Below are 26913 nucleotides of genomic sequence, written 5' to 3'. Positions count from 1 at the left end.
GTTAAGGGAACAGTGGCCTGGACCCTAAATGGACACCCATTCTGGGAGCCTGGGAACCGCTGGTCAGGGCCTGGGGTGAAGAAGCTGGTTTGAAGGAAAGATGGCTGGGGATTTGCGGGGCTCTCTTTCTGTAGGGACACTACTGAGGGGCAGAGATTGGGGTTCAGGCTGTTCTTCCTGCCACATTCTGAAATTCATAGCTTGCGACTTACTCAAGGTGGCATTCGAGAACTTAGCCCTAGGCTTTTTTAAAATGCAAAATCAATATTCAATATATGAAAGGAACAACCCCCCGAACCTTTTCATTTAAACTGACAAATTTTTTACTTCTCTTCATAAATCTCATACATTTTAACAATTACTTGTTTGATTCCGTTAATAAATTCCCTTGAACATTTGAAACTGCATTTAAAATGGAATCGTTCACTTTCCCTTTCTTTCTGAGGAGGTTTTATTACACACGGAGGGAATGGAGCTCAGTCTTTCTCCGCTGCTGCCTCCCTCCGGCGCCAGGACCTTGCTCAGTTCTTCTGTCTTCCTCCCGGTAGGGATGTGAGTCTCTGCCCTTCCCTTTTTTTTCCCCCTTTACTTTTCTTTTCTTACTTTTTTTAGTTTTCAGTTACAGTTAAGATCCCCACCCTTTTCTTAATGAACTTCAGGCCCCAGTTGTCCTTGGAGGCCGTGAGCAGCTCTACGTCGCACCGCTGGAACCATGTCCCACACGAACTTGGTGTGCTCCGCAGTGGCTGTCCCTCGGGTGCTCGCATTCTTGGTCCCTCGTGGCCCTTGTTGAGGCCATGGCCATGGGATAGCACAGAGCCGGGGCTGCTGCTTTGAATGGCTGCCTTGGCGGAAGAAATTCACTTTCCTTTCTAAAGTATTACAATTTTATAACAGTCTTCCAAGTCCTAATGTAATTCTTTTTTCTCGTTAATATTTTAAAGAACAGCTTTATTGAAGTATAATTCACGTACAATTCACCTATTTAAAGTACAACTCAGTGGTTTTTAGGATATTCACAGAGTTGGGGACCCATCACTACAATTGCTTTCAGAACATTTTCTTTACCCTCCCCCCTCAAAAAACCCACACCCACTAGCAGTCTTCCCTTCCCCCCACGCTGGTCTTCCCTAACCCTGGGCAATCACTAATCTACTTTAACTCTACAGATTTGCCTGTTACATTTTATATAAATGGAATCATCCAATATGTGGTCTTTTGTGTCTGGCTTCTGTCACTTAGCATGATGTTTTCAGGGTTCATACATGTTGTAGCAGGTATCAGTATTTCATTCTTTTTATGACTGATAATATTCCAGAGTATAGATACACCACATTTTATTTATCCATTCATCCATCGATGACATTGGGTTGTTTCCACTTTTTGGCTGTTATCGATTATGCTGCTATAAACGCTCATGTGCAAGTTTTCATGTGGACATATGGCTTTAGTTCTCAGGAGTGGAAATGCTGGGTCTTAGGGTAGCTCTGTTTCACCTTTTGAGGATTCCTCAGTCTCTATACTAAATCCCAGCCTTCCTTTCTGGCCTTCTGCCTTCAGCCTCCACTTTCTCTCCCATTGGGGTCCCTCCTTCTTACCCTGCCCAAATCTTGGGCCCTACCCTTGGAGGCCTGTCACATAGAATTATGGTCACTTCTCCCTCCAGCTGCTCTGAGCCACTTCCCTTTAATGACAGGCCCTGGGGAGAGGGCTGCTACTCTCCCTGGGTCTTTTCCACCCACTTGAAAAGGGGCGGGAGCTTCACCACCCTCCCTGCCTCCCTCCAGCTGTGAGGAAAGATGTGTCTAATTGCTGTGAAACTTTCTCCCTGAGGGTAGAAGATGGGAGCCCAGGCAGTGAGAAACTAGGTTCTTGAGTTGTAGAGAGTGGGGGGTCCTCTTTTTCCCAGAGGGGGCAGAATTCCTCCGAAAGTGGGGGTAGTTTCCCTGCTCTTCCTCTCAGGCCCGCTTTCCTCATGGCATTTTGGTTTTCGCTGATGACTTTGAGGTGGAAGCTGTCTGCATACCCTACAAGTTAACTTCTGTTTGGTCTTTTCCCAATCATCGTTACCTGCTAATCTTTTTAAAGAATGAAGACCGGTGAGGACTCAGTTAATCACGATTGGGGCCATTGAGTGGAGCCTGAATAATGAAAATTCATAGATAGGACAGCCCCTGCCCAGCAGCTACACTGACTACATTTGAGAGTCTCTTTATTCCATGTATGTTTCCTGGTCCCGCCCCTCAGAGGATGAACGAATAAACAATAATAATAAGGAATTACACAGCCCCAAACAACTGTAGAAATCTGGCTGGATCGTGGCACCGACAGTGTCCTTCCCTGCTGGCCTGTATGGTGGGCTGTCAGCAGAGCCAGGCTGTGGACCAGGCCACCTGTATCCTTAAGCTTCCTTGCTATGCCAGGATAAGATGTGCCAGGCTCCAGGTGGCCGGGGGTCAAAGAGACTGAGTGACGCAGCCACCCACTTCCTTCATATGTCAGGCTATATGCACAGGATGTGCATTGCAGTGTTGTTGTAATAGGGGAAAGATAAAGAAAACAACCTAACGGTCCAATGCAAATAGACTGTTAAAAGCTTCGCAGTGGACCCACACGTGTAGTTATGGAAAAGAGCATGCATGTCTCTGCATCCGACTCTGGGCCACGCAGAGAAACATCACCTCCCACTCGAAGTGGCTGCACTTCCTTGATGGTGCATCCTTGGTGTGGGGTCTCAGCCCACCTGACATCTTGAATACCAGGCCATTCTGTAGGCTGTTTTCTGAGTGTTTTGTGCCCCTAGAGCCTGGTGTGAACACTAGATATTCATGGTGAGCGCCTTGATAGAAACTCTTCCCCTTTCTTCTTTCCCATCCCATCCCCTCCCTCCCTTGCCTCTTGCTTTCAACTTAATAGCCAAGTGGTTCAGGTTTCAACCTATAGATTAGTTCTGGGTATTGAGCAGGAAACAACTGTTTTCGGCCAAATCTCTAATCCTAAACCCAGGTGTCCCCCTCCACCTCCTCTCCAGGTGAGAATCAGGGCCACCTGATACCATTGCCCCCCAACACATACACATACTCCAGAGACCTGCCCCCCTCCCCTGTGGCCTTCTTGAACTTAGCTGAGACAGGGAGAGGAGGAGCCAGGCCTGCGGGGTGCCCCTGCCACCGCCACCACCAAGCAGATTGCTATCACTGGTTAAACACACAGCCCCTCACTCCTCCCAGATCTCTCCCCATGACAATGAAAAGGAGCCAAGCCTGAAACACAGCCACGGAGCAGATGGAGACCACCCCCTTCCAACCCTGAGAAGGGAGGACTGGGGGAGGGGGAGTTGAATCCATATATGAGGTTTCCTTGGCTGTTGGAAAATCCCAGAAGACAACTGGTTCCACCCCACACAGGCAAGGGAGGAAGCCGGGTCTCTCCTGGGCATGGGCAGAGACTAGAAACAGGCTGGTGAGTGCTTTGCTTGGCTGTCAAGTGCTCTGGAGATTCTTTCGTTGTCGGTGTCGTTACAGCCCTTCAAAGGCAGAGGTGGGAGGATTGTGCGGGCAGACAGACTTTCTTAAAGATGCTGAGACACGGGTCATTTCCTGGGGGTGAAGGGGAGACTGGGGTGATGTAATTCTTTGGCAGGTGCTCTCTGAAGGGAAGCCAGGAAGCTCCTTGCTGCTTCTCGTCCTGGTCTCATCTTCCAGAGATCCCTCTGCCTTTCTCCTCCTGCTTGGCACTCTGTCTCTTTGGGGCAGGCTAGTGATCGTCAATAGGGGGCACTTCGAGTTTCTTAGGAAACCCACGCCCCTGGCCTTCAGATGCGTGTGAGTGGAGGGAGTGAAAGAGCATCTGTTGCATCATTCCTTCCTTGGCACTAGAGACAGAGGGAGGTGGCAGGGGTGTCAGAGGTCGGGAGGGGAGTGGGAGAGGAGGGTCCCCCATAGTTCCCATGCCTGGGACAGTCCCTCTTCTGAAAGTGGACTTCAGAACCCAGGGCAGCTAATGAAACCCCTCTGGATGAGGGAGAAGGGAGGCCAGGAATGAGGTGATGGCGGTTCTGGGACTAGAGCCTGGGTTCCGAGAATCTGCTGAGAATCTGCCGGCAGGATGGAGAAGACTGGGTGGCCCTGACTGAGGTTAGACAGGCAGGTCAGGGAGGGAGTGAAGGAAGAATTTCAGGAGAAAATGGAGACAAGTGTGTCTGCCGAGCAGGGACAGGGTTTGTGTCAGAGGATCCTGAATAGATATTGTCCGTTTAGGTTACTGCTGGTATTTTTATTACTCAGGCATATACTATAACAACAGTTCTATCATATATGATATTAACCAAGGGTTTATGACATACTGATTTGTTGATGGGATAAATATCTCCCAGTAATGGGAAGTATCTGATAAGATGGCTGTTCACTCATCCTGCAAATATTTATTATACTTTCTCCAGAAAGAGATAAGACATGTACTCTGAGCTCAAGAAGTTCAGAGTCTGAGGCAGGAGGGGGAGCGTGAGAACCACTAGTCCCACAGGCGGAGGAAGTGACTCCTGGAACAGAGCGTGTTGGTGTGCTGGGGACACAGGGAGACTGCAGGCTAATTTCAGTGGGAAAGCAGGGTCAGCCACAGGGAGGGATCGCCTCTCAAGATCTTCGCAGAGAAGGGAATTTGCACAGTAGAGAAGGAAGGGACTGGCATTTCTGGCCTAGGCAAAGTGAGAGCAAAGATGGTCAGAGGGGGAGGCAGCCTGTTTGGGGAGTGGTGTAGATGCTGCTGGAGAGGGGCTGCTGCGGGGGTGGGAGCCAGGTCACCTGGTCACAGGGGCGGGGTCAGGTCACAGCATGCTCCACAGAGACTGGATTTTGCATCTTGGGCCAGCTCCTTTTCTGCCAGGACAAGTAGGATAGGGGATGGCCACATGCAGGACACACTTCTCCTCTATTCTTTGAGAAAGAAAATGGAAAGTGAGTGTGAATATTATCAAGGTGGCCTGAGCCACTCTGATTTATATTTATGTGTAAGTAATTTGCAGCTGTTAATTGGCTTGTAGTGGGAACAAATTACTTGAGAAATACCTTACATCTGAGTCCTGGGTTCCCGCTAAGAGGGCTGGCCCACCCGTCTGCCCAGCATGGGACACAGCTGAGCTCTTCAGGTCTCACCAGCCTGGCCCTGCCTCACTCCTTATTTTGAGGCGCCCCTATTTCCTCCTTTGTCTCAGCTCCTCTCTGATTTCTGAACAGGGCGCTTCCAGGCAGCTGTAGTAATAAGCCCTCCTGCGTTTTCTGTGGTTTTGTTCTTGCCTTGCAGAATGGCTGAGGTTTGTGCTGGCTCTGTTGGGCTTTTACTATCTTTCTGTTCCCGCACAATATCCTATGGCAGTGATGTGTGAATGTGTTCCTTAGTTGCTGCTTGTAGTACTATTTCAGTCATTTGATAGTTTATTCTAAGAACTAATTGCTGGCATGTGGCTTCATAGCACTAATCTGGTGTGTCCTTGGGCATTAATTCAGGAACACAGCCTCGGAGGATCTGCAGAACTGTTTTGCTTATGGCTCTGAGCATTTCAAACTGAACACATTCAGTTCCAAGGTTATGATCTCCTTGCACCCCAACCACCACCAGATCTATCCCTTTCTGTATTTTTATGCTCATTATTGGCATCACCCTAATTCACTTTCCCAACCTAGAAATTTTGATGCCTTCCTTCTCAGTATCCACTGCCAGCCAGTGATCAGATCCTGTTGGTTCTAACCCAGAAACTACCCTCAAATCCCAGGGAGGCCTTGGAGACCGTTAAGCCATCTTCGGTCTCACACTCTCTCTCACACCCTGTGCAAGGGTAACTGTGGATCTGGAAACTGGGAGGAGGCAAGTGGAGTGGCAGGGAGAGGAGACATGGTCACCCTGTGCTTCGCTCCCAGAACAGGAGGATGCTGTAGGGCAGAGAGTGGCCTGTGGCTAATCCCCGACCAACCACCTGTTGGGCAGGTCACAGGCCTGCCCTGGGACTCAAGTTTAGCTGCTGTTTGGAGCAAGTGTAAAGGTCTGGGTGTAGCGGAGTCACGTGGGCCCATCAGGAAAGAATACAGTAGGAAGAGTAACCGCTGCATTTCTCTCATGCTTCCTGTTCCTGCGTATTATCCATTTGACCTCATAACTACCATCTGAAGCAGGCAAAACAGCAAGATTTATTTTCATTTTTGAGATTTTTTTTTAAAAAAGGCTTGGAAAGCAAGTAATTTACCAAAATTAAGTGACAGGATTGAGACCTTCACTTGGATCTTTCATTCCATAAATACTCCCTGCCAGGGACCATGCCCTGCACTGGGGATGCAAGAATGACAGGGCCTGGCCTGAGCCCCAAGAATGCCACAAAGAGGGAGAAAGTTTAAGTCAGTGGTAAGCAAACTGAGTCACTTCCATCCCCCTGCCTGCTTTGTAAATAAAGTTGTCTTGGGACGTATTCAGACCCACTTATTGTCCATGGCTGCTCTCACTTTACAATGGTAAAGTTCAGTAGTTGTGACAAACACTGTATGTCTCACAGGCCTAAAATATTCACCATCTAGACCTTTACATGAAAGGTCTGCAACCCTTACTTTAAGCACGTGGTTTTACCACAGTGCGCTGAGTGCCAGGGGTAGAGGCAGGTTAAGGTACTGTGGAGATGGACTCTCAGCTCTGCTGGGGTGGGGTGGGGTGGGCACAGGGAGCACACAGGGAATTCCTCACTGAGCAGCAGTGTCTTGAAGATTGAGTAGGACTTAATCATATGACAAGGAGAGAGGGCCTTTTTGGGCAGCGGGTGGCACTTGTAATGTATGGAGGTAGTAAATGGAGTGGCTTGCTTAGAAATTGACATGTCATTCAGTTAGGGAGCATTTAGGGTTTGGTTAGTATTGGAGAGGCCTGCGGGAGCCTGATCTCTAAGAGCCTTATATGATACACTTGGGAGCTTGGATTTGATCTGAACAGATTGATGGGGTGATAATGAAAGAGTTTTCAGCAGGGCACTGGCATGGTCAGATGGGGATTTAGAAAAATCACTGTAATAGCAACATGTAGAATGGATAGGAAGGAGACCAGTTGGGAAGTTACTGCAGTAGCCCATGAGATGCGACACATATCAAAGGTAAGATGGGTGGGAGTGTGGAGAGGGGGACTGAGAGACTCTGGGAAGGAGACAGTCCAAGGGCCTTGGTGCCTGGGTATGGGAAGAGGTGGGATTCCAGAGAGATTCCCTATATCTGGCTTAAATTGCTCAGGTGGGTGCCACCAACAGAGATGGGGAATGGAGATGGAGGGACAGGACCCCTGCAGAGACACTGAGAACACCAGGCAGAAGAAGAGGACCCGGTAGTGTGACCAGGGCTGCCATGAGGCTGGAAGAGCCAGAGAGTAGAGGAGACCCCAGAATGGTGTTTCAGAGGCCACAGAGGAAACAATGTTGGGAAGGGTGGATGGAGTGGTTACCAGCTGTGAGTGTCTCCAAGAGGTCTGGCAGGATAAAAGCTAAGAGCACTGGATTTGGCCCTCAGGAGGCCAATGGGAGGTCTGAAGTGTGGTTGGATGAGAAGTGAATGGAACTAGATAAGTCAGAAGCCTGGACTTCTCTTTAAAAAACAAAAACTTTTGCCCTGGCTGGGTAGCTCGGTTGGTTTGAGCTACCTGATACATCATGGTTGTAGTTCGATCTCCGGCCAGGGCACATACGAGACTCAACCAGTGAACGCATAAATAAGTGGAACAACAAATCCATGTTTCTCTCTCTCCACCCCCTTCCTCCCCTCCTCCCTCTCTCCCTCTCTCCGTTTCTCTCTTTCTCAAATCAATAAATAACCAAAAATAAATGAACTCTCATGAGAGCAAGGGAAAAAAATTCAGGTATAGTTAAGGAGGCTGTGGATACAGAAAATGATCTTTTTGTTTTGTTACGAGAGAAAGTTGGAGTTGTTTCTCTGCTGAGGTGGGAGCCATTGAGGAGAGAGCCTGGAGTTGATGGTCAAGGGCAGGTCTCTATGGAGGGGTGGGGCTGAGTCCAGGCAGAGGTGGGCAGGAGAAGGGAGGGACTTTTTTTTAAATAGAGAAAATGGAGATAGTGGGAAGCTTATGTGTTCGACCAATATGCTAGGGCCATTTCTGATTCTGATAGCACTCTTGGTTGCTAGTGATAGAAAACTCAGCTCCAACTGGCTTAAAATCAAAGGGAATTTTTAATGGAAATGTGTATGTAATTTAAAAGTCCACAAGTAGGGCTTGGTTGGGGAGCTGTTCTGTCAGTAACTCAGTGACACACAGGATCAGGTCTCCCTCAGTCTCCTCTCTGCCTTCCACAGTAGTGGATCATCGTCACATGGAGACCCCCTCCTTCTGCCATCCTCTCCCCTTATGGGAGGTCCTCACTGGGTCTTTTTCAGAAGAGAGGGGAGACTTTCCCAGCGGTCCGCAAAATTCTCCATGAAGCTCATTCCTCTTGCTGAATTAGATGTCTATTCCTAAATCAATCATAGAGGTGAGAGGGTAGATGGTACTCATTGGCTTAAACTAATCAGAGCCCAACCCTGGAACTAGGGTAGGATCAGTCTGAGAAAGGAGTAGAGATGAATTCTCCAAAGAAAAATATGGGTACTGCTAAGATTCAGTTGTATCCCCCCAAATTTCTATGTTGAAGCTTCAACCCAGAATGTGACTGTATTTGGAAATAGAGCCTTTGAAGAGGCGACTCAGGTTAAATGAGGTCATAAGGGTGGAGCCTAATCCAATATGACTTGTGTCTTCACACCCTGCCTTGCCGTGGGGTGCAGGGGTCTACATTGGAAAATTTAGACTGTTGCACAAGGGTTTTCAGTTCTTTGTTTTATTAATAGAATCCTTTCCCCAAAATAAAACATTTTGCAAAACCCCACTGTAAAAGCAGGAACCGTGAAGCAGCTCTCGCGAGAAGTGGGGTGGAGGGGACTGAGTCCCACCCGCTCCTCCCTCTCCAAGTCCCCCGCCCTTGGAGAAGCCCCTCTGCACCCAGCACTAAAAGACTTAAGGAGTCTTCCAGCTCCATCTTCATCTCCCTAAACACTATGTGGAACCCCAGGGTATGCACAAGGCTGCTGCATTGAATGACTTCACTTAGATGGTGGTGACATTTCTGGGTTTGGAAGCTAAGGGTCTGGCTTCACCCCAGAGGCTGCAGAGATTCCTAAGGGGCCCCCTGCTTACTCTGTCCCCACCTACATCCCACCTTCCACAGAGCAGCCAGTGGCCTTTACAAACAGACCTCACCAGGTCACTGCTTATAACCCTGCTTAGCATATAATTAAACTCCGTACATTGGCCCTCAAAGCCCTCTATGATCCGCCCTTGACTCCTTCTCTGACCATGACTTGTTCCCCGAGTGCCCTCCAAGCTCCAGCCACACTGGCTCCTTTCAGGTCCTTGCTTGTTTCGTCGCCCAGTCTTTGCATAAGCATTGGTCCCTGCCTGGCATGTTTTTCTGACCCATCTTCTCAATGGCTTCTTCCTGCCGCTTAGGTCTTGGTCAGATGTCACCTTCCACAAAGGCCTTCCTTGACCATTCACTTCCCTTTATCACATCACCCTATTGTGGTTTCTTTTTTAAAAACAGACTTAATTTAACTTTTAGATCACTTTCAGTAAAATTGAGGGGAAGGTACAGAGATTTCCCATATCTTCCCATCCCCACACATGCATAGCTATTATCAGCATCCCCATCCGAGTGGTACATTTGTTAAATTGATAAACCTACACTGACCCTTCATTATCGCCTGGATGCCATAGTTTAGGTTGCGGTTCACTCTTGTGTTGTACATTCTGTGGGTTTGGACAAATGTGTAGTGACATGTATCCATTATTTTAGCTTCACACAGAAGAGTTTCACTGCCCTAAAAATCTGTGTTCTGTTATTTCTCCCTCCCCCCAGCGCATGGCAACCCCTGGTCTTTTACTGTCTCCATAGTTTCGCCTTTTCCAGAATGTCATACAGCTAGAATCACACAGTATGTAGCCTTTTCAGATTCCCTTCTTTTTAAATCCTTACCCAAGGACATGCTTAGAGAGAGGAAGGGAGAGAGAGAGAAACATCAATCTGTTGCCTCCCCGTATGCAAACCTGCAACCCAGGTATGTGCCCTGACTGGGAATTGAACCGGCAACCTTTCGGTGCACAGGACGATGCTCGCCCACCTGAGCCACTCTGGCCAGGCTCAGGTTGCCTTCTTTCATTTAGTCATATGCATTTAAGGTTTGTCCATGGCTTGATAGCTCATTTCTTTTTAGTGCCGAATAGTATTCCATTGTGTGGATGTACCACAGTTTATTTATCCATTTGCCTACTGAAGGACACCTTGGCTGCTTCCAGATTTCAGCAATTATGAATAAGGCTGCTATGAGCATCCGTGTGCAGGTGGATCGTGTGTTCTTTGCTCCTATTGCTGTGTGATTTTTTCGTTCATTGTTTTTTTCCTGTCTTCCCCGCTGGCACATGAGCTCCATTAGAGCAAAGGAACCTTCCGTCTGTGTTCTCTAGACTAGTGCCTGCTGCCAAGCCTGTTAAGTGAGTGAATGGTGTGCTGACTGCCACCCCAACATCCAAGGTGGGTTCTGCTCCAGGGCACATAGAGCTGCCAGCTGAGCCACTCTTCATGCCACTAGTGTTTTCTCCCCATCACTTCAGGTGTGCTGTGACAACCAGAGCAGCCTGCCCAGAATGGGGCTGTGGGGATGCGGGGAGCTCCCGATGGAAACAGCTTGCGGGAGCTGTGGGCCCATGGTCCATCTGCCAGGGACAGCTTGTGGAATCAACCAGGGGCCCCCCAATCTGGGGAAAGAAAGCCAGGACCCAAGAAAAGGGAAAACAGAAAGGCAGGCTGTGATGGATAGGTAATTATTATTATAACTTGCTGCTGTTATTAGTCATGATATGTAGGTACCAGAACCTTCCTTCATCCCTACAAGTTCAAAACCCTGGCAACAATTAACACTTATTAAGCCTTTACTCTGCACCCCACACTTTGCTAAGTGCTTCCTAGAGGAATTGTAAACTAAGTCGTCACGGCAGCCCTCTGCAGTAGTGCTATATTACCCGCAGGTTTCAGGTGAGAAACATAGATTTTCTAAGGTCCAATACAAGGTCTCCACCTTGTAAGTGGGAAGAGATTCAAACCCAGGCCGTCTTGCTGCTCAGCCAATGCTCTCAGACTTGACCGACCACTGGTTAATCATCACCCAACTCACATGGGCTCTTCTGGACCTCGTCTCAGCCATTTTGTATTTGAATCTGTCACCAATTTTAAAGGCCTTCGGTTCAGGGAGATTGCCTAAGTGTGAGAAGCATTCTCATGTAAGATAACAGAGTTTCCAGGGCATTCACATTTCCCCCCAATTTTTTCTTGATCTGCAGGCTTGATTTGGCCCCTGCCTGGAACTTTGAGGGTCCAGTGATCTGTGTATTTAAATAGTGCCCAAGTGGTTCTGCTAAGCATTCAGCGTCCTTCCTGTGTGGGCACATTGTCAGCAATGCACCTGACCAAATGTCACTTGGATTCTTTATGAAACAATGAGCTCACTACCTCACTTGGCAGAACATTTTATGTTCATGACTCCATTCCCTCTCTCTCTCTCTCTCTCTCCCCCTCTCCCTCTCTCTCTCTTTCTTTTCTTTTCACAGAAGGGGTTGAAGGAGGGGACCTCAGATATACAAGAATTGAATTAATCATACTCCCCAGTTCATAGTATGCCTACACAAACACAGATTTTGGTACAATTTTTCCCCTCACTCTCTTTCTGCAGTAGGCCTCCCTCTAATGTATTTCATATCCTTACACTCCACCTCTTACCTGTTGGATTTGATATAAAAATATCCTTCAAACACATTGTTTTGGCGGAGTGTACAGGTAGTGTGTTGCGTTTTCATGAATGGTGTCGTAGGGTGGCTGTTTATTAGATGATTCTTCCCAGCATCTCAGAGAAGCTCCTGCCTTTCTGGAATTTCTTCCCATTTGGTCCTAGTTTTGCCCCTGTGGAGCTAAAGAGAAACATTTCACATCTTCCAGCATTTAAGATGGTCTTCATGGCCCCCTGTTCTGTAGCCTGATCCCCCTCTCACAGGGTATGGGATTTCCTATTCCTCCCCAGGATGCTCCGTAGTTACACAGCGTTCCCCTTGAGGGGCTTTGGCCACTACGCCCCCAATGGATGGTGCACTTCTTCACCTCTAGGGATAATCTCTTGTGTTGGTGGAAGGGCTAGGAGAGGAACCTGAGACTATGTGAGTGGGCCACACATACCACACGATAGTGCAAGAACTGAGGTTTGCTTGGAAGCGAAGTGTGCATTTAATCGCTGTAGGTTAGAAACCCCTGCCCTTCCCCCTTCCTCCCTGGTTATCAGGATTGGGGAAACCGTAAGCCTTGGGGATGTGGGGGCACCTTCAGGCAGAGCATCTTGGTCCCCAGTCTGATCTGGGTTCTTTGCGCACAGGCCCAGAACCCCCAGGCCCGACAGCTGTTGACTCTCCCTTTCTTGACTTGGATGGAAATTTCCTCAGAATGTACAGGAAGGATTGCAGGCTACGGACAAGATGGGCTGAGTGGACCCGGCTGGGGAGCTGAGGCTCCCTATGTGCCCGTGTGGATACCCCACCCTCCTCATCCTCGGCTCTCCCATCCTTATGAGCACATTTTAGAGATCAGAGCTCTCTCTCTCTATTTCTTTATTATTAAGGTAAACTCACACATCAAAAATCAACCATTTTAAAGTGAACAGTTCAGGAGCATTAGAATATTCACAATGTGTGCCGTCATCACCTCTATCTAGTTCCAAACATTATCACGACTCCAAAAGGAAGCCCTGTGCCTTTAAGCAGCTGCTCCCCATTCCCCCCTCCTCTCTGCCCCTGGTAACCACCAATCTGTGTCTGTCTCTATGGATTTACCTATTTTAGATATTTCATATAAATGGATCATTCGTCCCATCTCGTGTCTGGCTTCTCTCAGAGAGCGTAATGCCCTGGGGTTTCATCCACATGGTAGCATGCACCAGCACTTCATGCATCACCACTTCATGCATCTGCACCTCATTTTTTCCAGGCCTGATTTGTTGATTTACTCTCCCCTTGATGGGCCTTTGGGCTGTTTCCGCCTTTTGGCTGTTGGGAATGATGCTGGTGTGACCGCGTGTGTACATGGACTTGTTTGAGAACCTGCTTTGAACACTTCGGGGCATATGCCTACGAGTAGAAACTTGTGGTCACATGGTAATTAATTTTTTGAGGAACTGCCAGGATATGTATTTCTTTTTAAAATAGTAACTTTACTCAGGCACTTTGCTGCGTATTGAGAGACAGGGAAATTGGGGGCGGGGAGGGGGGAACGTGGGCTAGGAGTCAGGAGACCTGGGTTCTCTTCCTAGCTTTTCCACTAGCCCGCTGTGTAACCTTGAGCAAATCTTTTCCCTGTCTGACCTCTCGTTTCCTCATCTGAAAAGCATAAAGCTAAATAATTCTCAAATTCTCTTCATCTTTTAAGATTTTATTGGGTAAAAAAAAAAAAAAAAATGGTTCCAGGGAGAATTGTCAAAGAGCTAAATGTGATTATCTCTGTGTTCTTTTTCTCCTGTGTTTTTAAATTGTGAGTTAAAAGCACCCTAAGTAATTGGGCTTTTTTTCCTGCCGATGTGTTTCTGATTGATGAACAGCTCCTGGCTTCGTTTTTACATCAAGATTCCCAGAATAAGGTATCCCTCTCTTTCCCATCACTCCTACTGCTGGGCAGCTCCTAACAAAGCTTGGCAGCCACAGGCCAGACTGGAGCCATCCCCACTGTCCCCCCTGAAGGAGGGCTGAGCCTTCCCTCAGTGCTGCCTGTCAGCACCAAGGTTTCAGCTGCGTAACCTGAGTCTGGTTTTCGGACACGGAGGAGTCCAGGAGAGGAGGCAGCAGACTTTCTGTAAAAGGATCTTAGAGAGTTAGGAGGCAGAACCAAAGACCTCCTGTGATGCCTTTTAGCCAGAGGACCCCTCCTTGGGAGCTTTTCTACTTTCTTAACGCTCTTCCAGCCGGATGGCTCCCTGGCCGGAGCGCAGTGCTGTGTAGGGAGGGAGATTTTTCCTCCACTAATTAATTGGTAGCCTGCACAGTGTGCTGCTCAGGTCCAACTCATGTGTTCTCCTATACCACTTGGTGGTTTTCCGGAGGAATATGAGGTTTTTAAAAAACACGTGACCTAAGTGGTTTATTTCATCCGTCATTTGTCCATTTTTCATCCTTCCATCCCATATTTTTGAGTGCCCGCTATGTTTTAGGCACTATGTTAGAGCCTAGGAATGGCCAAGGGGAGGCATCTCCCCTTATAGAGCCTTTTCATGGGGGATACAGAGTGGCCTTTGGAATGAATCCAAAGTGACAAGTGCTTTAATAGCGAGGCATAACTGGTGTTCAGGAGTGCAGAGAAGGGGCACATAAATCATACTTGGCAAATCCTAATGAGAGAGGGCGGATTCAAAGAGCGGTCTAGACAGACATCAGTCTGTGAGAAGTCGGTCAGCACGACAGAGTGTGATGCACGAAGAGACCTGGTGGAAGCCCCGTGTTTGCTGAACGCAGAACACAGGAGGGTGATGAGAGACGAGAGTGCAGCGGGGCTGTGTCGTTCAGGGCCTGTGAGCCATGTCAAGGGCTTTCGCTTTGACTTTCCCGCAGTAGTGAGCTAGTGAGTTTGACTAGGCGAGTGGCATAGTATTTATATTTGCACTTCAGAAATAACCACTCTGGTTATGGGGTGGGGAATGAGCCAGAGGGGCAAGAGTAGAAGCGGGGGACCATTTAGGTCTCCCTGCAGTGACTGGCATGAAATGATGGTGACCAAAACCAGGCTGGAAGCAATGGGAAGGAGTGGAGTCCAGAAATACACCTGAGGTTGGGGGCTGCTGTTGGCCCAGCTTCCAGGAAAGAAACTGCTGAAATCTGAGTCAGAATCCTTCAGCTTGCCCCGTGTCCTGGCACAGCGGGGTACCTTAGCCTCCAGGTCTTCCAAAGCATGTCCTTGTCTCCCAGGAAAAGCCCTGGAGCCCTGCTCCCCGGCTCCTCCCCTGCACCCTCAATCAGGGTGGGTGGGAGATGGTGGGTACACCAATGCGAGCAGGCTTTCAGGTGCTGCCAAATAAAACAGGAGTAGAAGTGTGTCCATTTTGATAGGTGGCTGCTAGTCTGGGAAAGCTGGCAAGATTATGGGAAAACCTCCTCCTGTCCCCCTGCTCGACTTGACCCCATGGTGGAAGAGCACACTGGGCCAGTTTATAAGCCTCGTCTTTCGGAAACTCTGTAATCTTAAAGCTCTGGGTTTGGGTGTCAGCTGTAGGCCATTCTTGATTTTGTCTCTCAGGAGGAAAACAGAAGGCCTATCTCTTAAGGACCCACCCCAGGCTCCTTGGACTGCCACTTTTAACCCCTGCCCCTCTAGGCTCTGGAATAAGTCCTGTGTTTGAGGATGTGAACATTGGGCTATCATAATGTTGCTCATCCTACCAACCCCTTAAAGTCCCCTCCCCTGGGCCATCATCTCAGCACTGCCGTTATCTCTAAAGGATGCTTCAGGGACTGCCATGCGTTAGCTGCACAAAGTATAGGCAGAAATCATTCACTTAAAAAAAATAAAAAGTCTTTTGGGCACCCTGGCCAGTGTGGCTCAGTGGTCAGAGTGTCAGCTTGTACACCGAAGGGTCTCGGGTTTGATTCCCAGTCAAGGGCACGTACCTGGGTTGCAGGTTTGATCCCTGGCCTTGGTCAGGGCATGTGCGGGAGGCAACCAATCAATATATTTCTCTCACATCGATGTCTCTCTCTCTCTCCCCACTCCCTCCCTTCCTTCCACTCTCTCTAAAAGCCAATGGGGGAAAAAATGTCCTCAGGGGAGGATTAACCAAAAAAAAGCCCTTTGGGCAACCAAGTTTCACCTATCTAACCCCTGATCCCCAGTGCTGCCACCTTCACCCTGTCCCCCTCCCTGGGTCACAGGACATCAGTGTGATCTTATCTCTGTGCCCCTACCCAAAACCTACTCAAACATAGACCCACTCAGCACGTACAGTTCAGAGGAGTTGTAAGATTGGTGAATTTATTGCTGGCCAGGTGTATGGCATTTTCTAGGTGCTGGGCCTATGGGCCAGTGTTTGTTTTCATGACTGTTCTATCCAGAGTTGCCCTTCCTTCTAGAACAGTGGTTCTCAACTCAGGGTGCTTTTGTCCTCCAGGGGACAGTTGGCAATGTCTAGAGACATTTTTGATTGGTGGCAAAAGTGGGCTTTGCTGGCATTTAGGGGTAGAGGCCAGGATGCTGCTACACACCCTACAATACCCAAGACTATTCCCCACACAAAGAATTGTTGGGCCCAGCTGGCGCAGCTCAGTGGTTGAGCGTCGGCCTAGGATCCAGGAGATCACGGTTCGATTCTCAATCAGGGCACATGCCCGGGTTGTGGGCTCGATCCCCAGCAGGGGGCGTGCAGGAGGCAGCCGATCAATGACTCTCATCATTGATGTTTCTACCTCTCTCCCTCCCTTCCTCTCTCTGAAATCAATAAAGATATATTTTTTAAAAAGGAATCGTTGGGTCCCAAATGTCAATAGTGCAAGGTTAAGAAACCCTGTTTTAGAGCACTGGTCTGTGACCAAGGGGCCCCTTGCATCCTTCCAGCCCTGTAGGATTGCTAGTACAAACCATGAGTTTTAGAAGTAACTCACTTGTCATATTTCTTTCCACAGCTGAGCTCTGTCTGGGAGGCTGGAGCTAGAGCCGCTGGAGGCAGCAAGACCCCGCCAGCCGGGGAACGGGGAGCGGGGCCCAGCGCTGAGGATGGCCCGGCTGCAACCACCACCCTGGGTCCATGCAGCCTTCCTCCTCTTCCTCCTCGGCCTTGGCGGGGCCATCGAGATTCCTATGGATCGTGAGTTCTGTTCCTTCCTCTTTTATTCTGATTTGGGACAAAGGAACGTTAAGACTAACTTTCAAAGAAGGTGTGGGGAGGGGAAACAGTGGATTTGAGAATGTGTGACTGTACATCTGCAGCATGGTCTCAGGGCTGTGGCTGTGACTTGGGCTGCCTGGTGCCTGCTGAGCGAGACTAGAAGGGGTAGGTTAGAACGTCAGAGTATCCTCTGTGGTCTTGAATTGCCCATCGAAGCGGAGTTTCCAGGGACCAAATGAGTGGATAGTTATTTACCTAATTCCTGAGGTAGATCCTTCAGGCTCTTTTGGCTAGACTGATCAGGAGGACAGGTGACTAGGAGAGGGTTGGGAAGGGGGCTATGTTGCAGAAGACTGTGGCTACAGGAGACACTAAAATAGAGCCCATTAGAATGCCAATGTGGGGGAGCCAGGCACTGATTCCTGCTGCTTTAACTGTCCCACAGTAGAGTTGAAAAGTAAAGTCCATGTCATTTGGTTTTCCATGGTGGAGGCATTATTTTGCCATCAGAATCACAAAGTGAGGGGCTTAGAGCGCTGATCTAACAGTGTCTCCACCAGCATATCTGTGTTTACGTTCGTGATGGCCCATTGACTGGCAGCCATGCTTCTTGGCTCTGCGTTTCGAGGTGCACCCCTTTGTCACAGTCCTGACACTCCTATCAGGATGTCTTGCATCCCAGTGCTAAAATGTGGGCACACCAACTCTGTCCGCTTTTCTTTGATACCAGGAATAGATGGAACCCACATGATTCCGGTGTTGGCTTGGGTGACAGATGTCTGGGGAGGGGGAGGAGAGTTATATAACCTCCAAGAATTCTCCACTGAGCTCTCCAAAGCCAGACCCTGGGACCTGGAGCTAGCAGGGGTTAGAGAAGACTTGCAGGTGTCTCAGCCCCTCCCACCTCACTTCACCAATACTAGCTACCCCAGAGGAGTAGGCACTTTGGATGGGAGAAGGCCAGGAGAAACTATAAGGTAGGCCCAGAAGCACGCTGGAAAAGGCCCCTGCTGCCCTCCTGGTAGCCCCAAGTGTGTGTGTGTATGTATATGTGTGCGTGCATGTCTGTGTGTGTGCATGTGTGTGCGCACTCTGGGAGGTTACAGGGGAGCTATGAGAGGAACTGTTCCACAGAGACCATCTGTACTGCTGGCTCGAGGAGATTCTCATTACAGTCCCAGGCAGACCATCTAATAAGGAGCATGGTGAGGCCCTCCCTCCCCCTGGAGACGGCTGCTGAGGAAATTGGGTTATTGGGGAAGTGGGTAAGCCTCATTTCTCTTGGGCGCTTCTCCTCCCTCACTCACCTGCCACTTTGATCCCCAGGGCTAGAGGACAAGGAGTTCCTGCAAGGTGAGCCTATAAATAGATGGCTTTGACATCTGTGCCAGGACTCTGGGTTTCTGAAGCTCTACCAAGCCACAGGCAGGTGACTAAGCCGTCAGTCTCTTCAAGTACCACCTGTGGAGCCCAGAGCTGCGAGTGCCTGACCTTCCCACCACCCTCTCCCCGTGGGAGGAGGACCTGGAGGGTCCACCCTTCTGTGTTCCATCCACAGAAACTCAGGCCCTTGCTTGGTCTGGGTCATACAGCCGGTGGGTGATGGGGTCGCAAGAAGAGTCCAGGTCTCTTGATGACCCCTAGTTTGGCGCTCAGCATGCCCCACACTGACCTCTAGCAAACCTGCCTCCTTTCAATTCTTAGAGCTCCGCAGAGTAGCAGCTGCATTTGTCCTGCTGAAAGCTGAGTGTGTCACAGCATCGTGTCCTGTGATTCTCACAGCTGATCCACGAAGTGTGTGTTGTCCCTAGCGGTCAGGTTAGAAGTCTGAGGTATGGAGAGATAAAGATGTTTCTCCAGCTCCTAAGTGGCAGGGCCAGCATGTGGCCACAGCGCCTCTCTGAATAAGGAGGGGAGTCCATCTGGGACACATTCTGGTGTGCCAGGCTGTCTCAGGAAACTCGCTGCCTCATGCACCTCCCTGGTGACTGCTGGCACAGTGGCCATGGGGACGACTCGAGAATGCGTCTACCGAAGCTGAACACAAGACAAGAGAAAGGCAAGCCCTCCAGTTGCCCTGGGAAGAGGTCCTCTACGGCCCAGTTTCTCCCTCCCGCTTCCCAGATTATCTGAGTCCATCCTTCCTTCTCGCCCAGTGGAAGAGGCTGGGGAAAGATCAGGCATTCCTCCCCCTCCCCAGCTTTATGGAGATATTACTGACACAAAACATGTAAGTTTAAGTATAATGTGATGATTTGCTACACATATAAATTACGAAATGATGACTACAGTAGTATTAGTTAACACATCCATCCCCTCACGTATTTGTGTGTGGCAATAACGTATAAGGTCTATTCTCTTAACAGCTTTCTAATATATAATGCAGTACAGGCGTACCTCATTTTATTGTGCTTCACGTGATTGCACCCCACAGATACTGCATTTTTTACAAATTGAAAGTTTGTGACAACCCTGCCTTGAACAAGCCTGTCCGCACCATTTTTCCAACAGCATTTGCTCACTTTGGGTCTCTGAGTCTCATTTTGGTAATTTTTGCAATATTTCAAACTTTATTATTATTATTATATTTGTTATGGTGATCTGTGATCTTTAATATTACTATTGAAATCATCTTGGGGCACCACAAACCACTCCCATATGCGATGGCAAACATAATTGACAAATGTTGCATGTGTTTTGACTGCTCCACTAATTCCTTGGGACACAATATTGCAACTAGGCCAATTAATAGCATCACAATGGCCTCAAAGTGTTTAAGTGAAAGGAAGAATTTCACGTCTCTTACTTTAAATCAAAAGCTAGAAATGATGAAGCTCAGTGAGGAAGGCATGCCAAAAGTCAAGATAGACTGAAAGCTGGGCCTCTTGTGCTGGTTAGCCAAGTTGTGAATGCAAAGGAAAAGTTCTTGAAGGAAGTAGAAGTGCTCCTCCAGTGAACACACGAATGATAAGGAAGCAAAACAGCCTTATTGCTGATGTGGAGGAAGCTTTAGTGGTCTGGATAGAAGATCAAACCAGCCACAACATTCCCTTAAGTCAAAGCCTAATTCAGAACAAGGCCCCAACTCTTTTCAATTCTATGAAGACTGAGAGAGGTAAGAAAGCTGCAGATGAAAAGTTTGAAGCTAGCAGAGGTTGGTTCATGAGATTTAAGGAAAGAAGCTGTCTTCATAACATAAAAGTGCAGGTGAAGCAGGAAGTGCTGATGTAGAAGCTGCAACACATTATCCAGAAGGTCCTGCTAAAATAATTAATGAAGGTGGCTACACTAGACAACAGATTTTCAATGCAGATAAAACAGTCTTCTATTGGAAGAAGATGCCAACTAGGACTTTCATAACTAGAGAGGAGAAGTCAATGGCTGTCTTAAAAGCTTCAAAGGACAGGCTGACTCTCTTTTTAGGGGTTAATGCAGCCAGTGACTTTAAGTTGAAGCCAATGTTCATTTACCATTCTGAAAATCCTAGAGCCCTTAAGAATTATGCTAAATCACCTGGCCGGGCATGGCTCAGCGGTTGAGCAGCGACCTAGGATCCAGGTGATCAGGGTTCGATTCCCGGTCAGGGCACATGCCCCTGTTGCAGGCTCAGTCTCCAGTAGGGGGCATGCAGGAGGCAGCCAATCAATGACTCTCTCATCATTGATGTTTCTATCTCTCTCTCCCCCTCTCCTTTCCTTCCTCTGAAATCAATAAAGATATATTTTTTTTAAAAAAATGAGTTCTTTAAAAAAAAAAAAAAGAATTATGCTAAATCTACTCTGCCTGTGCTCTATAAATGGAACTACAAAGACTGGGTGACAGGACATCTCTTTATATCATGGTTTACTAAATATTTTAAGCCCACTTTTGAACCCTGCCACTCAGAAAAAAAATTCCTTTCAAAATATTACTGCTTATTGTCAATGTACCTGGTCACATGAGAGCTCTGATGGAGATGTACAATGAGATTAATGTTATTTTCATGCCTGTTAACACAACATCCATGCTGCAGCCCATGGATCAAGGAGTAATTTTTACTTTCAAGTCTTATTATTTAAAGAAATACATTTTGTAAGGCTATAGCTGCCATAGATAGTGATTCTCTGATGAATCTGGGCAAAGTAAATTGAAAACCTTCTGGAAGGGATTCACCACTCTAGAAGTCATTAAGAACATTCATGATTCATGGGAAGAGATCAGAATATCAACATTAACAGGACTTTGGAAGAAGTTGATTCCAACCCTCTTGGATGACTTTGAGGAGTTCAAGACTTCAGTGGAGGAAATATCTGCAGATGTGGTGGAAATAGCAAAGAACTAGAATTAGAAGTGGAACCTGAAGATGTGACTGAATCGCTGCAATCTCATGATCAAACTTGAATGGATGAGCAGTTGCTTCTTACGGATGAACAAAGAAGGTGATTTTCTGAGATGGAATTCCTGATGAAGATGCTGTGAAGACTGTTGAAATGACAACATAGGGTTCAGAATATGACATAAACTTAGTTGTTAAAGCAGCAGCAGGGTTTGAGAGGATCGACTCCAATTTTAAAAATTGTTCTGTGGTAAAATGCTATCAAACAACATCCCATGCTACAGATAAATAGTTTGTGAAAGGGAGAAGTCATCAATGTGGTAAACTTCATTTTTGTCTTATTTTAAGAAAATAAGACACCCACCAGTCACCCAACCTTCAGCAACCACCACCTTGATCATTCAGCAACCATCAACATCAAAGCAAGACCCTTAAAGGCTCAGATGATGGTTTGCACTTTTTCAGCAATACAATATTTTTAAATTAAGCTGTGTACATTGTTTTTAGATATAATGCTATTGCATACTTAATAGAGTATAGCATAGTGTAAACATCACTTTTTATATGCACTGGGAAACCAAAAAAATTCATGTGATTCACTGTATTGCAATATTGGCTTTGTAGTGGTGGTCTGGAATCAAACCCGTAATATCTCTGAGCTGTGCCTCTACTATTAATTACACTTGCCATGCTGTAAATTAGATCCCCAGAACTTATCCACTTTATAGCTGGAAGTTCGTACCTTCTGAACAATATCTCTCATTTCCTAGTCCTTGGCAACCACCATTCTATTCTCTTCCTTCAGTTTGACTTTTTTAGATTCCACATATAAGTGAGAACATATCATATTTATCTTTCTCTGTCTGACTTATTTCACTTAGTGTAATGCCCTCAAGGTCCATCCATGTTGTGGCAAGAAGCAGGAGGTATCTTCACGCCCTCTTCCTTGCAGCGTTTTCACAATAGCCAGGACATGGGGAACAATCTAAGATTAAGCACTCTTAACTTTCCCTGTCTGTTGGGGAGGGAAGAGGGCTGCAGGTTTGGGGGGCTCAAACCAGAGGCTGCCCTGCCAGGTGTGCCCTTCTGCTCCCTTGCCCCTTCATGGGGCATTATCTATGTCTGGAGGGTAGGGCATTGCTTCTGCTCTGGCGAGTTTGGGTGCAGCAGGCTTCCAGGAGCAGAGCCGGGGCTGCTACACAGTCCCTCATTGAAGTTCCCGGCCTCCAGTCCCCACCACTTTGCCAGCGGAGTCACACCCACCCACCTCCCCCTCACCAGCTTCAAGAACAGTGTGACCTTTGAAGAAAGCAAAGAGTCACCTCATCAAACAGAGGGTTTGCCAAAAAATTGAGTCTGCTGTCAGATTGCCGCACTGTCTCCTTCCCAACATCAAGGGACTCCCCATTTTTCTCCTAGGAGCCCACAGACGGGGGCAGTGCCATGAGAGAAACACTTTCTCCTCACCATCATCCCACATAGGCTACAGGATGACCTCAACAACACACAGGCACACACGTGCATGCACACACACACATTCCTCCCCCGAGGGATGAGCCCAGAGGTCACAGATATCAGAGTGAGGGAAAGAAAAGAGGCACATGATTACTGGGTGGCATCTGCCTCACCCCCCGCGGAGCCTGTTGGGAGATTTTCCCCCGCCTGGGACCCAAAAGAACAAACCTATCCTCCAGCAAGTTCCATAGGAGAGAAGGGCAGGTGGTGTGACACAGGATGGAGAATGGAGGGGGCACAGGACTAGGCAGGCGGTCCCCACTGTCTTCTCCCTGTGGCAGCTTATCTTCTGGGTTGATTGTGTCCCTGTAATAAAATCCTTGGTAGCACAGTGGTGGCTGCAGATGTCATTACCTCTTTAGGCAAGTAGATTCTCAAGAGGCTCCTGGCCTGATTTCAGTGTGGGGCTGGGGACAGTATCCAGCCAGCTCCAACTGCTCTGAGAGTCTCTGCTCCCTCAAGGTCTCCCCTCTTACTTACCTTTGTCCAAAATGTCAAGGAGAACAGAGTGCCAAGACCCCCCACCTGGCAAAGATGGATTTGTAAAAAGAGCTCTGGATCAGGCAGCAGAAGAGCTGGCTCTCATTCCAGTTCTATAACAGGCTTCCTGAGTGATCTTGACCAAGGACTTCCCTTCCCTGGATTTGAGATTCCCTGGACAACTTCTAGGGATCTTTCCACTGAACCAACATTTGATGGAATAAAAGAGAGACTTGAAGACCCACACAGGCAAAGCAGAATCTTTGTCAGGCTTCCCATCCAGGGTGAGGCCAGTGCCTTCCACTGTCTGTGAGGACCCAGGAGACACCAACTCTGTCTTGAGATGAAAAACCAGGAGCCTGGGCTATGGTCAAAAGGAGTGGGTCAAGTATCAGCTCTGATTCTCCTGAAAGTGGCCCCTTGGCCCAACCTCCCCCAGGCCCCACCCCTGTAGGAGTACATACCATCTAAAACCAACTCCACTGCTGTCCAGAAAACTGTGCGTGGCTGAAGACCCTGCTGTGGGAAGCTCCACGGAGCATGTGTTCGGAAACCAGACTTCTGCTTTGCCCCCAGACGTTTCATTTCTTTTTGTTTCCTACCCAGGGGGCCAGGCAAGAGGTACAGCAGCCTGAATTTCTCTTTTGTGCCAGAGCAGGCCACACAGTCCTTGCCCACTTGAAAGAATTATTTTGAACCTTTTCATGGGCCTTGCTCTCCAGATTTTCACTCAGAGCGTGTATAGTAGAACACATTCCTGCCACCCTCCACCTCCCCTCTCTGATGTCTGTCTTACTTCTCCTGTGACTCCTCCTGCAGCTCTTGGTCCCGTCTAACTCTGCCTTCTCCTTTCCTGAGAGGCCGCCCCTTTCTGAGTCCACATCTCACTGTGGTCAAGTCAGGAAGCTTCAGGGTCACGGTGGCTCATCAGCAGCCCCTGCTTCTCGCAGGAAGCACTCACTTGGAAAAAGTCAGCCTCAACACCACACAATACCTGACATCCACAGCAGCATGAAACGACAAAGTCATATTATTTGCTGATATAATCATAAGGAAAAGATATCTCTAAAAGTTACAACAGATGTTCTCTTTTCTTCGGACAAATTTCAACCAAGACCTTGTCCGCACAAAGAACATACCATCTAAAACTTTGTGTTCAAAGCGTGGTCCACAGACCATCAGCATGCGCATCACTTGGCTGCTTGTCAGAAATGCAAGATCTGCCCAGTCAGAGCCTGCATTTTACACACACAGCCCACAGGTGATTCATATGCTTGTCAAAGTTTGAGAACATACACACCTGTACACGAGCGTATCAGGTGTGGGCCGAGCAGGTGTGTGCCACCTGCCCCTGTATCTCTTTTGTAAAAAGCAGGGAGAGGAGCATTGGGCTCTGCTTCATCTCACAGTTCAGGAGTGGGATTTCTATAGGGCAGTGTAATTGTGCCGCGAGCAGGGCACTGGTCTGTCCCTAGAGTTTTCCAAGGGGGATGGCAAAGGAGGAGACGGTGAGGGAAGGTGCTTTCATGTGTGAAAGAGAACAGGGGCAGTGGGAGGAGGGAGGCAAGTGGACCTTGCTGGGCCCTTGGGGCTTTGTCCTGTAACAGTGCTTCTGCTCCAGCCCTTCCCTGGCACCTCAGCCTCACCCTGGCACTATTGGCCAGGGGGCGTCTAGAGGTGACAGCGGCATCTTCAGATCCCAGCCTCTTTAGAGCAGTGTTGCCACTTTTGACGTTTGGACTTGCTTGGTGGCATCGTCATTTGGTTGGAAGCATGGTTCGGTCTCTCGGGGGAGGCATCGCCCTCTCCACGAAGCACTTGCTGGGTCCGTCCACACTGCAGCGTGGCTCTTCCATGGAGCTCTGCAGCTGGCTGGAGAGAATCTGCTCACGGTACCCTCCCCTGGCCCGCTTCTCCCTCCTCCCTGCGTGCTGGGGCGTGAGGACACCTGACAATTGGACAAGTCGTGTGTGATAACTGATGTCTTCTTTTCTCCCCTCTCAATGCTAACCCATCGGAACTAACAGCAAGCATTCAGAATGAGCGTAAGTCCCGGCACCTCTCTGCTCTGTGCCTCTGGGAGGTAGGAGGGCAGGAAGGAGGGGCGGGAGAAGGCCAGGCGTGGGACACCAGGGGATTCTTGGCCTCTCCACCCTGCCTGCTGGGGCTTCTTGACACCAGAGCTCCGTAGTGAGGTCCCTTACCACACGGGAAGGGAAGAGGCACAGCCTATGGAGCATTGGACATGAGAGTGGGTCAAACAAAAGCCTGGCCTTCAGTTGCTCACGGGGAGACTGTGACATCTCAAAGGGATTCTTCATGCTTAGTCTTTGAGATGCATCCCTTTCCCACGGTCTCCAGAATGGGGCACTGTCCACCCCTGCTTGCCTGCTCTTCTGTGTGGTTCCTGAAGCTCTTAATTTCAGCCATTCTTCAAGCCAGGGACCTGGGCAGGTTCCTGTAGCCCTGACGGCCTACTGTCTGCCTTGTTGCAGTGTCCCAGCCCCCAACCATCACCAAGCAGTCAGTGAAGGACCACATTGTGGATCCTCGTGATAACATCCTGATCGAGTGCGAAGCAAAGGGGAACCCTGCCCCCAGGTGAGTGCACTGGCTAGAAGACCCAAGCTGGGTGGAGGGCAAGGGGCCACAGAGGCCACTTAAACTACTCCTTTGCCCCAGGCCTGATGACAGTTGGCATCTGAGAAATTACACTCATCCATTAAACACCCACAAGGTAGAAAGTACAATTTGGAAAATTAGGAAATTTAGCTGATGAGGAAACTGGGGACCAGAAAACTTCAGAGGCTTAAGGGCACACCAAAAAGCCAGGACTAAATACGTTTTCTGACTCTTAGTATAACACTGCCTGTGTTCCCATCATCCCCCACGCTCAGCTTGTAGGAAGCCCCACCCCCTCGCTAACTGAGTTTCATTCTGAGCTCGCCTCTGCTTGTTTGTGTGCACACCAACATCCCTTGGAGTGTCAGCAGACCCGAAGTGAGGGCCTGCCATGTGCCAGGCTCTGGGTTAAAGTTGTTCCTCACATTGTCTTATTGGGGAAGGACCTATGTCCTTGTGAAGTGGAGGCACAGAGATATTCAGTACCCTTTCCAAGATCGCTCAGCTTGAGAGTGACAGAGCCTAGATTTGAACCCGGGCCTCTGACACCCAGGCCAGGTTTGTTTCTACTGGACGGTAGCTTTGGTGATGTGGGGATGGGATGCTATCTTTCCCCGTCTTTAAAGCAGCTTCCACAGTCTAGAGCTTTCAGGACCCTCATGCCAGATTCAGACCCAGATGTGGCAGGACTCCATGTAGGGGGTAGGAGTGTCAGCAGGAGAAAGGAGGCAAGGTGGAGCCTCAGGTGTGTGGCAGCTTTCTCCACCCCCTCCCCGCCCGCCCCCCCCTCACCTTCCTGCCCCCAGGTTTGCATGAGCCTGTGTAACAGAGTTTGGGCCTGGAACCAGCAGCGCCTCCCTCGCCCACGGTGGGAGAAGCAGGAGTCACCCTGAAGGGTCAGACAGGGCTTGGTGGCCTCGCTTCTGAGGTTTGGGCTTTCCCCATGGTTCCTTTATGGGGACAACGACTCTGTAACACTGGGCAGCCACTACTGCTCTGGCTTCTTTTAAGGTT

The 26913-nt window shown here is 48.7% G+C and overlaps 1 protein-coding gene across 1 annotated transcript in view; it reads left to right on the top strand.

The window, feature by feature from the left end:
- NFASC (neurofascin) overlaps positions 1 to 26913 on the top strand; it is a 126227-nt gene that overhangs the window by 40842 nt on the left and 58472 nt on the right. Inside the window, exons 2-3 of the mRNA XM_087827850.1 lie at positions 16765 to 16946; positions 25773 to 25878. Coding sequence (XP_087683976.1) covers positions 16856 to 16946; positions 25773 to 25878 — 197 coding nt within the window. The 5' untranslated portion in view covers positions 16765 to 16855. The remainder of the gene's footprint in view (positions 1 to 16764; positions 16947 to 25772; positions 25879 to 26913) is intronic.

The sequence above is a fragment of the Miniopterus natalensis genome, chromosome 19 (assembly GCF_054644295.1).
Source record: "Miniopterus natalensis isolate mMinNat1 chromosome 19, mMinNat1.hap1, whole genome shotgun sequence".
Lineage (NCBI taxonomy): Eukaryota > Metazoa > Chordata > Mammalia > Chiroptera > Miniopteridae > Miniopterus > Miniopterus natalensis.
The sequence above is the reverse complement of the archived record's forward strand: the minus strand, read 5'-3'. Positions and strand labels throughout refer to the sequence as shown.